This window comes from Thalassophryne amazonica, chromosome 12 (genome assembly GCF_902500255.1).
Source record: "Thalassophryne amazonica chromosome 12, fThaAma1.1, whole genome shotgun sequence".
In the NCBI taxonomy this organism is placed as follows: domain Eukaryota; kingdom Metazoa; phylum Chordata; class Actinopteri; order Batrachoidiformes; family Batrachoididae; genus Thalassophryne; species Thalassophryne amazonica.
The window spans coordinates 82715962-82728399 of record NC_047114.1 but is presented as its reverse complement, the minus strand read 5'-3'; the positions used below and the strand labels follow the sequence as shown (position 1 = coordinate 82728399).

The following is a 12438-nucleotide window of genomic DNA, read 5'->3' as shown; positions in this document are numbered from 1 at the left end:
AAAACAAGAACATGTTTTATTTTTATACTGGAAACAGCAGGTTCAAAGATGAAATAAGATCCTTGACACGATAAATGATTATGCGTTATTGTTTTACAGACGACTTGATCAGAAATTATATGCAGACTGTGGAAGCCGCCTCTACAGTTGTTGTGCACGCTCCCGACACCAGGGAAACAGATTATTTCAGGAGAACTGAATTTCGCACAACACTGACCGCTGACAAGGTCAGGGTCACCTTGTCAGCGGCCAACTCGATAGTGAGTAGTAATTCTACGATCATTCATGTCATCGAAGAGATACAATTTATGACAGCTTCTTGGAACGGGAGTTTGAGCCATGAAAACTAACTTGGGTGTGAATGTAATTTTTGCGCTAGCGTGACTTGGCTAGATTTCCAGCGTGATATTTCTCAGGCTTGTAATTAGCTGATAGTAGCTGTTTACAAACATTGCCACGTACATGACCAGTGGTGACACCAGCATTGCGTGACAACATTAGACACTCCTTATACCTCGGGTACACATTCAGCTCCAGTGTATCTATATTATAATAGCCAAGTGGCGTGTGTGTGTGTGTGTGTGTGTGTGTGTGTGTGTGTGTGTGTGTGTGTGTGTGTGTGTGTGTGTGTGTGTGTGTGTGTGTGTGTGTGTGTGTGTGAGTGACTTCGATCACACAAAAAGCAGGGAGAGCTGACATTTGCTGTTTGGCAGGCTTATGTATTTTGGGTCAAGGACAAACGCTGCGAAAATGGAAAGTTGATAGGACAAATATTTTTGGAGAAATTAGCAATTTTAGCTAACCAGTAAACAGTGGATGCTGTGCTGAAATGCACTATGAGAGTTCAGGGTTTTGAGGTTTTAAATGTTGTTATTGTGGTTTATGTTAATTTAGTGTTATTGATTTATTGTATTTTTGTAGCTCAATTGGTTTTGTCAGTTTAGATAAGTCTCATGTTGCTATCACCATGAGTGACTTAAGTTTCGTGTTGGTACCATGAGTGAAATGATTATTGGTTTTAATGTCTTCAGCCACTGTCTTTGTTTGACAAATTAAAACCACCTGCTTACAGAGTGTGTGAGTGCAACTTCAATCAAGGCCAAACATAGTACAACTGACATTGCTATTTGGCAAGCTTATGTAGTTTTGGTCAAGAATGAACGGTGCCAAAACTGAACACTGATAGGACTAATAGTTTGGAGAAGCTATGAATATTAACTGACACTTCTAATTACATTTTGGACTCCCACGCCTTTCCAGTGGGGAGCAGTAAATCATCTTTATGTTAAAAGCATGATTGTAAGTGCATATAATTGTAAATCCATTAAAAATATATGGATGACAAGAAAGTGAAAACACTTATTTCCATTGTGGTCCATTTAAAAATCAGATGACAAAATAGAAGTAATAATAAAATAAAAATAGTAATAATAGTGTGTATATGATAAGAACAACCTCAACAATTTATAAATGCATTAAGATAGTAAATTAACATTAAAAATGACATAATTAACAGGAAATGAAAGGGTTGAGTTCCTCTTCTACAAATTGTTGAGGTCTACGGTTCTATTTTCATTCTGGACTCACACGCTATTCCAACTCATTGCTTAATTTATTACCACCCTTGAAAAATGTCAGCTACCTATTTTATAAACCCAATCTAGAGCCAGTGGATCCCCACAGGCAACACACTAGTACACTATTAATAGCATGTGACTTAGAACAGAATATTCATGAGCAGGGCTGGTAAAGAAATAAAATTTTTTTTCTAAAAAGTCATGATTTTTGATTTATTCTTTTTTTTTATTTTATTTAACTCGACCTTTATTGATTTAAATATACTTTTTTTTTTTCATTTTTATTCATTTCACTCTTCTAAATGAGACTATACAAATATCAGTTAAAATCTTTATTGACATGTACAAGGTTATTCCATGCTAAATATAATGACTACAACTAACATGCCCCATTTTCTGAATGCAAATTCTCGGTTTGGAAAAGGTTATTGTTCAGTATTTGAAAGCATCTTACTCCTGTTTGGTACTTATTTAGCCATACGCAACGTTCAGGCTGCAACTTTCAGGCTTCCTTCTTATCATAAGAAGCAGTGACAGACAAAGTCTTCATTCATGCATGACTGAGCATGACCCTGCTGGAGATAATCCACTAATTAGTCCACATGTGATCTTAACAGGACATTACTGATTTAAGATTCTCAGTTATCATTTGTCCAAGTAACCATAAGTACCATTAATTAATGGTACTGATACTGATTTCATATTTTGGTGATGTTTTAAGCACTGATTAAAAAAAAAAAAAAAAAAAATTTTGATGATCTTTTTGATTTTTTTTTTTTTTTTTAAGTGATTTAAATCTTGATTTAATCAGCTGATTTAAATCATACCAGCCCTGTTCATGAGTGGCCAGTTAATGCATGCACTGCACCATCACAGATACCGCCATGTTTGTTGTGCGCGGTGCACCCTGGGAAGGCAAGGGCTGACCATTTAAATGACTTAGAGAAAGTGGTGGCCAAACAGCTTAATGAGGTTTTAGCTGAACATAATATTCTTGATAAATTCCAGTCTGGGTTCCGTCACTTGCACTCTACAGAAACTGCCCTTCTCAGAGTTTCAAACGATATTTTAATGCGCAGAGATGCAGGTGAATATTCTGTACTTGTCCTTTTAGATCTCTCTGCAGCTTTTGACACGGTGGATCATGGAGTTTTAGTTGAGAGACTAAGGACTTGGGTGGGCATTTCTGGGTCTGCTCTGGACTGGTTTTTATCTTATCTTTCACACAGGACTTTTGCTGTTGCTACTGGTAAATTTATGTCCTCCTCTGCCATGCTATCCTGTGGTGTGCCTCAAGGTTCTGTTCTGGGACCTATATTGTTTGCTCTATATTTGCTCCCACTTGGTCATGTCTTGAGCAGTTTTAAAGATGTCTCCTATCACTGTTATGCAGATGGTTATTGGTGGCTGGATGGCGGCCAACTATTTGTCTTTAAATATAGCAAAAACTGAGGTCCTTGTTTGTGCCCCTGACGAGTTTGTTCCCACTGTGGTTGGGAATCTTGGTTCTCTGGCCCCTTTTGTTCGGTCAGCAGTGAGGAACTTGGGTGTTACGTTCGATCACTCCCTCAATTTTGACGCGTATGTTACCCGCCTGGCACAGTCTTGTTTCTTCCATTTGCGTAATATTGCCCGTCTGCGCAGCATTGTGTCTCGGGCGGAGTTGGAGATGATCATTCATGCATTTGTGTCGTCACGTCTGGATTACTGTAACTCACTATTTTTTAGCCTTAGCAAGTCCTCCTTGGACCGCTTACAAACGGTTCAGAATGCGGCTGCAAGACTGCTGACGAGGTCATCAAAGAGGTCACATATAACCCCAATCCTCTCCTCCTTGCACTGGCTCCCCATCCATTTCAGACTCCAATTTAAAATTCTAGTACTGACTTTTAGAGCTCTGCATGGTCAAATGCCATCTTATATCACCGAGCTATTACATCCATATGTGACAAGCAGGTCTCTGAGGTCTTCGGACCTGGGCCTATTGGTTGTGCCTAGGACAAGACTGAAGACCAGGGGAGACTGTGCTTTCGAGGTGGTGGCACCTAAAATGTGGAATGCACTGCCTTTGGACCTATGCTCTGTGGACTCTGTTGAAACATTTAAAGTGAAGCTAAAGACCCTTTTGTATAGGCTGGCTTTTACCTAGTTTTATGGTTCTATGTTTCTGCTGCTTTTAATTTCTTTGTTCTTATGTGAAGCACTTTGTGATTTCTATCTTGAAAGGTGCTATATAAATAAACCTTAGTTACTTACTTAAGGCTTTGCTTCTTCTCCTTTCGTTTGGCGTGGGTGGAGGTGATCACTGCGCCAGAAATAACTTATATGTCTGTCTTAAAAAAAATTACCACTGATAAAAGTAAGTCCCTTCGACATCTTCCTTATTTTCACTCTGTGTCGCCACAGCATGTTGATTTGGCACAAGATTTACACTGGATGCACTTCCTGACACAACTCCATACTGGAGAATGCGCAGGGGTGGGGTTTGAGCCGGGAACCTGGAAACAAGCGCACTTAACCTCTTTGGCTACCATTGTGCATTATTGTAATAATAAATGTTCGAATCTCAAATGTACACTGGTACCAAGATTCTTTCTTGTGCAGTTCACTCCATTTTTATTGTTGCCATTTATTTTAATATGTGACTAATGAGAACGAGTAGTAGTTTATAAGTGTTTACTTTTTCCTACTCCTTTTCCAGCATTGTTTCTTGATTGACATTTTTCTTGTGGATTAATTTTCTTTTCTGTGTGTTGTGTTTTGTTTTGAAATAAAATCACTTTATTCATTCATGGCAGTGACTATCCATATGTCGCTGTATTCATACAGTGAAATTCTGTTTGTACGTTAATGCGTAAATATAGCTCACATGATTGTGAGGCTATGTACTTGTATGTGTATTTACTATTGATACAGAGGTAGATTCCTAAACTGCATTAACCGCAACCACTAATCCTAACCATAATTTCTGCGTTACATACAAATAGGATTTGGAATTATTAATACAGCTGCGCATGAATAGCCACTTCCTTCATTCATTTAAGAGTAATATATCACAGCACCATGACAACAGAAATAAGTCAGATTTTTATGTTTGTCTTTAAAAACTTCTGTGACAGTGATGCGATGCAGTTGTGAACACAGACTCTCAGAACAATCTTTCTGTCATCATATCGCCATGATAGGTTAGTCTGAAATAAAAATTATCTGACGTGCAGTTGTGAATGCCATCTCTGCTGACGAAGGTCAATTTGATGACGGAGTTAGCATGAGAAGCTAACGTGTAAGTTAGTTAATCCAGGTGGCCAGTGGTAATGTTTTTCAAGGCACGTAAAAGCCTCAGTTATTTTTGGCACAGTGTTCACCTCCACCCATGCTGAATAAAAGGAGGAGAAGCAAAGGAGGTAAGCATCTAAAGAGGCAACTATTTTGGATAACTTTAAGAATTCTTTTAGTTGTTCCACTGTGAATGTAGTGAAGTCTGGACTCTGGAGTCACTGTTGTTGTTTGCCCCCTTGCCTTCCCAGCATGCATCGCACACAACAAACATGGTGGTATCTGCAACCGAGTCTATGTATGTTAAGGAAAATCCTATATAATAATGTCAACATCCCTGATAGAACTTTACGGTGTGCTGAATGCCAAGTCAGCTCAACTGCAGCTTGTCCAATTTGTGTGTTTTTGTTTATTTCCAGCAGATACAGAGAAGACTGTGATACACGTGTGGTATTCAAGGTCCCAGGTGGCAGAGATAAGATTGTTGTCACAGAAATAAACGCTCAGCATAGTCATTTAGCAGAGAAGGTAGGCTTAGAGAAGGATGTAAAAGAACTTTGAATGTTATTAAACTTCAGGGCCTCTGAATATTCTTCATCTAAGAAAATGTCGTATGTGAATGACCATGATGTCCGTCAGACGGCAGTATAGACACTAAGTACAGTATCACTTACCTTGTAAATTCCACAAATAGTTATCTATATATACTTTAATGTTGTGAAACGAAGAAGCTTGTGATGTTTTTCAAGTTGCTTACTTAAATCGAAGGTTTTTGTTACCGTCAGGTCCACAGGTATTTGAACAGTGGTACAATTTCTGTACTTTATCATGTTATAGATGGTAAGCTTTTAACTATAACGTTGCATTAAACATTGAGATATTGGGACCATTTGTGTATACGCAGTATGTGTTAAGAGCCCATAAGTAATTTAACAAACCAGATGTAAGGATTATTTTTAACACAAATCATGACTGTTACAGTAAGTTTTCTTTACAAAACCCAAGGGATGGATACATGAACATTTCCAAGTTACTCAATGAGTCTTAGATTCAATGTACACCCATAATTGTGCAATTCCATGAGACTGTCACCTTCATTACTGCTTTCAGAGGTCGCACAGAATAATGGTTTGTCCATTATTTCTACATCCCTTTGGGATAAGAAGTCTCTAGGACAGGTGGATCACAGCAGGACCACTGAAGGCAAAAACGGATGTGAAAATTGAATGGAATTGTCAAATTAGGAAGCGAAAGCAGCAGCATGGTAAATCTGTCTAGAGTAGGTCAGGTGAAAGCATGGTGCCGTGTGTCGCCACATCTGCCACACCAGGGAATTGCCTTTGGTGCTGGATGGCAACCACCCAGGCAGACGACTGGACCATCTGCACCTCTCAAACATCACCATCTGCTGCAGCCAGGTTAAACACAGGCATTCACTTGGGCTTTCCCCAGCTGCTGGGGTCTTCAGTACTCATGCATGGACAAAGTGTTGTAACTGATCTTCTGTCACTATGCATAAGATACGCCTTCCTTGAGTTTGAGTAAATGTTTGACAGTCATTCCAGCCATACCAAAGGATTCTCAGAAGAGACCAAGACAAGTAACAAAGGCATCCAGTCATTGCCATAGGTCACTGGTTAGCGTCCAAATCTGTCAACCATATGTTTATATACCACTCTAAACAAAAAAATGCAACTCATAGAATTCAGAAAATCATATTAAAATGAAATGATAAGCCTGTTTGCAGTTTTGCGTGTGTATGTGCAGATGACGAGGTCAACACACAACTATAAGCACGTCACATGATTGCAAAAAAATAGAAAGAAAAAAAATTCATCAAGAGGTGTGTTTGATGACTTGAATGAACCTTTGCTGAAAATTGGTTGAATTTACATTTTCCATGATGTAGATTCTGACAAGGAAAATCAGTGTTGTAAATGCCAGGTGCTGTGCATGCATGCCTGTGTTTACTATCTTTGGCTTAGCCCAGTACACATGCACATTCCAAAAAAATGTAATCTTCTAGCATATGAAATGGTGACATAATTGAGCTGTGAGCCATTTCATTTACTAGAATGACCTATTTAAAATATCTTTCCCGTTTTGTTCCCAGCACATGGATGATTTGAAGACCAGTCCATCATCAGGCTCCCTGGCAGTGTCCGACGGGTGTACTGTGCAACCTTCAGTCGATGCTGGTCAGCTCTCGGAGTCAGCAAAGCCCTTCAAACACACAGAGCACCCAGTCAAGTCACCAAGGAGACGGAGGGAAGGCAAGAGATCGCTGCGTCGAGGAAGTAGTCATGAACAGCTGCCCTGGGAGATTGAGCGGCGGAGGTTGCCAGGCCAACACGAGCATTCTGAGCTTTCCAACTCAATGACTGACACAGTGGAAAGCTCACCTAAGAGGTTGTTTTGCACTGCAGGTTGCCAGCTGGTAAGCTGTGTGGTCACTTTGTGATCGGGTCTTGACTTGACTCCCTTTTTCTTTTCACAGGAGAGCTCACTTTCTCCATGGGCCGTACCCAGCCACTCACTTTGGACCTAAAGCTTGTATTCTTCCCAACCCGACATCTGTCATGTAAGCATTTTTTTTTTATACTCTGTGATTACAGCCATCGGGCTAACATAGCTTATTAATCGTTTTGCCTAATTTTATGTAGAATAAGATTTTGATCACTATAAATCTAACGGAACAGTTCAGCCCAGCAACCTCGCTCACTGTGTTAATCTCTAAGGCTCCCCTGTCAGTGTTACTAACGGCTGCACTGGCCTACTTTGTGTTTATCTCTAAAGTTGTTCCTGTTAACAGCTTCTTCCATCTGGAACAGTTAGTAAAATCTATGGAAGTGATTTTAGTTCCAAGTAAACTTTGGTTGGAATGTTTGTAGAGTCAAGAGCTACATACAAGAGCTTTCATTAGTTGACCTACTGCACCAAAATCTACAATGCATCCAGAAAGTATTCACAGCGCTTCACTTTTTCCACATTTTGCTATGTTACAGCCTTATTCCAAAATGAATTCAATTCATTTTTTTCCTCAAAATTCTACGCACAATACTCAATAATGACAATGTGGAAAAAGTTTTTTTTCTCGATTTTTGCTAATTAGAACAATAAATCACACGTACATAAGCATTCACAGCCTTTGCCATGAAGCTCAAAATTGAGCTTGGGTGCATCCTGTTCCCATTCATCATCCTTGAGATGTTTCTATAGCTTAATTTGAGTCCACCTGGGGTAAATTGAGTTGATTGGACTTGACACAGAAAGGCACACACACATTTACATATAAGGTCTTGCAGTTGACAGTGAATGTCAGAGCACAAACCAAGCTTGAAGTCAAAGAAATTGTCTGTAGACTTCTGAGACAGGATTGTCTCAAGGCACAAATCTGGGGAAGGGTACAGAAACATTTCTGCTGCTTTGAAGGTCCCAATGAGCACAGGTGCCTTCATCATCAACCAAGATTCTTCTTAGAGCTGGCCGACCATCAAAACTTAGAGATTGGAGCAAAGGGACCTTAGTCACGGAGGTGACCAAGAACCCGATGGTCACTCTGTCAGAGCTCCAGAATTCCTCTGTGGGGAGAAAAGAACCTTTGAGAAGGACAACCATCTCTGCAGCAGTCCACTGATCAGGCCTGTATGGTAGAGTGGCCAGACGGAAGCCACTACTTAGTAAAAGGCACATGATGGCAGCCCACCTGGAGTTTGCCAAAAGGTACCTGAAGGATTGTCAGATGACGAGAAACAAAATCCTCTGGTCTGATGAGACAAAGATTGAACTCTTTGGTGTGAATGCCAGGCAACATGTTTGGAAGAAACCAGGCACCATCCCTACAGTGAAGCATAGTGGTGGCAGCATCATGCTGTGGGGATGTTTTTCAGAGGCAGGAACTGGGAGACTAGTCAGAATTGGGGAAAAGATGAATGCAGCAATGTACAGAGACATCCTGGATGAAAACCTGCTCCAGAGCGCTCTTGACCTCAGACTGGGGTGACGGTTCATCTTTCATCAGGACAATGACCCTGAGCACACAGCCAAGATATCAAAGGAGTGGCTTCAGGACAACTCTGTGAATGTCCTTGAGTGGCACAGCCAGAGCCCAGACCTGATTGAACATCTCTGGAGAGATCTGAAAATAGCTGTACACTGATGCTCCCCATCCAATGTGATGGAGCTTGAGAGGTGCTACAAAGAGGAATGGGCCAAAACTGCCCAAGGATAGGTGCACCAAGTTTGTGGCATCATATTCAAGAAGACTTGAGGCTGTAATTGCTGCCAAAGATGCATCAACAAAGTATTGGGCAAACAGTGTGAATACTTATGTACGTGTGAGTTCTTAGTTGTTGTTTTTTTTTTGGTTTTTGTTTTTTTTTTAATAAATTTGCAAAAATTTCAAAAAAAAAGAGAAACGTTTTTCATGTTGTCATTGTGGGGTATTGTGAGTACAACCCCTGGCAAAAATTATGGAATCACCGGCCTCGGAGGATGTTCATTCAGTTGTTTAATTTTGTAGAAAAAAAGCAGATCACAGACATGACACAAAACTAAAATCATTTCAAATGGCAACTTTCTGGCTTTAAGAAACACTATAAGAAATCAAGAAAAAAGATTGTGGCAGTCAGTAACGGTTACTTTTTTAGACCAAGCAGAGGAAAAAAATATGGACTCACTCAATTCTGAGGAATAAATTATGGAATCACCCTGTAAATTTTCATCCCCAAAACTAACACCTGCATCATATCAGATCTGCTCGTTAGTCTGCATCTAAAAAGGAGTGAACACACCTTGGAGAGCTGTTGCACCAAGTGGACTGACATGAATCATGGCTCCAACACGAGATATGTCAATTGAAACAAAGGACAGGATTATCAAACTCTTAAAAGAGAGTAAATCATCATGCAATGTTGCAAAAGATGTTGGTTGTTCACAGTCAGCTGTGTCTAAACTCTGGACCAAATACAAACATGAGAAGGTTGTTAAAGGCAAACATACTGGTAGACCAAGGAAGACATCAAAGCGTCAAGACAGAAAACTTAAAGCAATATGTTTCAAAAATCGAAAATGCACAACAAAACAAATGAGGAACGAATGGGAGGAAACTGGAGTCAACGTCTGTGACCGAACTGTAAGAAACCGCCTAATGGAAATGGGATTTACATACAGAAAAGCTAAACGAAAGCCATCATTAACACCTAAACAGAAAAAAAACAAGGTTACAATGGGCTAAGGAAAAGCAATCATGGACTGTGGATGACTGGATGAAAGTCATATTCAGTGATGAATCTCGAATCGGCATTGGGCAAGGTGATGATGCTGGAACTTTTGTTTGGTGCCGTTCCAATGAGATTTATAAAGATGACTGCCTGAAGAGAACATGTAAATTTCCACAGTCATTGATGATATGGGGCTGCATGTCAGGTAAAGGCACTGGGGAGATGGCTGTCATTACATCGTCAATAAATGCACAAGTTTACGTTGATATTTTGGACAATTGAAAGGATGTTTGGGGATGATGAAATCATTTTTCAAGATGATAATGCATCTTGCCATAGAGCAAAAACTGCGAAAACATTCCTTGCAAAAACACACGTAGGGTCAATGTCATGGCATAGGGTCAATGTCAACGAGCAGATCTGATTTGATGCAGGTGTTAGTTTTGAGGATGAAAATTTACAGGGTGATTCCATAATTTTTTCCTCAGAATTGAGTGATTCCATATTTTTTTCCTCTGCTTGGTCTAAAAAAGTAACCGTTACTGACTGCCATAATATTTTTTTCTTGATTACTTATAGTGTTTCTTAAAGCCAGAAAGTTGCCATTTGAAATGACTTTAGTTTTGTGTCATGTCTGTGATTTGCTTTTTTTCTACAAAATTAAACAACTGAATGAACATCCTCCGAGGCCGGTGATTCCATAATTTTTGCCAGGGGTTGTAGAATTTTGAGGGGAAAAATAGATTTACTCCATTTTGGAATAAGGCTGTAACATAGCAAAATGTGGAAAAAGGATGAACATCTGGACTGCAGCAACTATAGGGGTATTACACTGCCCTCTACGCTGGGAAAGGTACTTGCAAGATATATTCTTGAAAGTATTCAATTCCAGTTACTTGCCACTCAGCAACCAGAGCAGTTTTTCTACACACCAATGACGTAAGGCAATGGCTGATGTCTTTGGGGCTAGGTCTGTGGAGGATCCTTGGATATCCCTGGAAAGACTGTCAGACGAGTGATTACTTCGGGAGACTCAGATGAGGCGTACCACTTGCATCCTGAGGAAATGCTCGACACCATGTTTTGATTATGTGGTGTGTTTCTCTGGGCATGATCCAGCACATAGGTGCCACAGGGTTGAGGACCCCAGCAGTTGAAAAGTTTAAGCAGACACCTATGCTTCATTTGGCTGAGGCACACAGATGGGTACTTTCAGGGGGTGGGGACTGGCCCTGTCTTGGTGGTTGCCATTCAGGATATTTCCCAGAACTGACCTGACCTACATAGCACTTTTCAGAATGTCGTAAGACGTTTCACATAAATTTAAAAAATAGGTGTAACAAGCAATACCACCTTGACTAGTATGTCAACATTTCATGTTAACAACTTAAAAAATTCACATTTTTACTTCAAAACATATCTTTATTTTGTGCTCTTCTAATAATCAACCCATTTCTTGCTGATGGTGTCTTTTCCTCAGAATGATTGCTTTTAATTATTGTTTTGTTTTACCTCCTTTGGCTAAAAAATAAATACCAGAACTCTGTTTTCTCTGGTTGTCTGAGGCCTAGAGGCAATAACGCCATTGTTCACCTTTCCAGATCCTTCTACAGCAACTTGGCGCTGAATGAGTTTAACTGAGTGACATAAAAAGGGAGAATGTAGTGCTTTGCTTGTGACATTGACACTGAAAATATTGCATAATGATCTGGTCTGTTTTAGATAAGATGACATGACATGCTGTGATTGGATGTTGCATTAAGTGGGATGGCTTGTAGAAGAGCACTGATGCGTGTCGTTACTTGGTCTCAGAGCAGTTCCATGGACCTGATCTGAAAAAATTATCCGAACAATGCCTGCCATTTACCTTGCAGAGGATAAGACAGCCAGTCGGTAAAGGAGACACACAAAGAGAAAGAGTTATTTTCTCAAGTTTGGAATTTGATCTTCATTCCCACATGTTTTTCGTCAGCGGGTTAAAGAATAACTCCCGCTGTTACAACAGTGTAAAATTGTCTTCATTTTGTTAAGGAAATGTGGTAAGACATTATATAACGGTGACATTTAGTTTATTGTGAGTTCTTCCGAGAGCTAGCAAGTTACCAAGACACAAAGTTTTTGAAACTATACATGAAGCCAGTTGTATTATCCAGATATGTACTTGTATGTACTTTGTGTGTCTGTTTTCATATCCCAGGCATATCCAAGACCCAGCAAGCCAGCGGCTCACCTGGAATAAGCCTCCAGTCAATGTGCTTGTCATCAGGAAAATTAGAGATGAGAGTTTGGTGGAACCGTTCAAAGAGCTTTGCAGGTTTCTGGTGGAGGTACACAACCATTGTGTGTATGTGTATGTAAAGTTG

General features: G+C 39.9%; 1 protein-coding gene across 2 annotated transcripts in view; it reads left to right on the top strand.

Annotated features, from left to right (window-relative positions):
• nadkb (NAD kinase b) overlaps nt 1-12438 on the top strand; it is a 38483-nt gene that overhangs the window by 3689 nt on the left and 22356 nt on the right. Inside the window, exons 2-5 of one of the 2 annotated variants that reach the window (XM_034183499.1) lie at nt 5273-5381; nt 6967-7262; nt 7351-7434; nt 12273-12402. In XM_034183499.1, coding sequence (XP_034039390.1) covers nt 6970-7262; nt 7351-7434; nt 12273-12402 — 507 coding nt within the window. In that variant the 5' untranslated portion in view covers nt 5273-5381; nt 6967-6969. The remainder of the gene's footprint in view (nt 1-5272; nt 5382-6966; nt 7263-7350; nt 7435-12272; nt 12403-12438) is intronic. The other variant, XM_034183500.1, reaches the window with a different exon arrangement.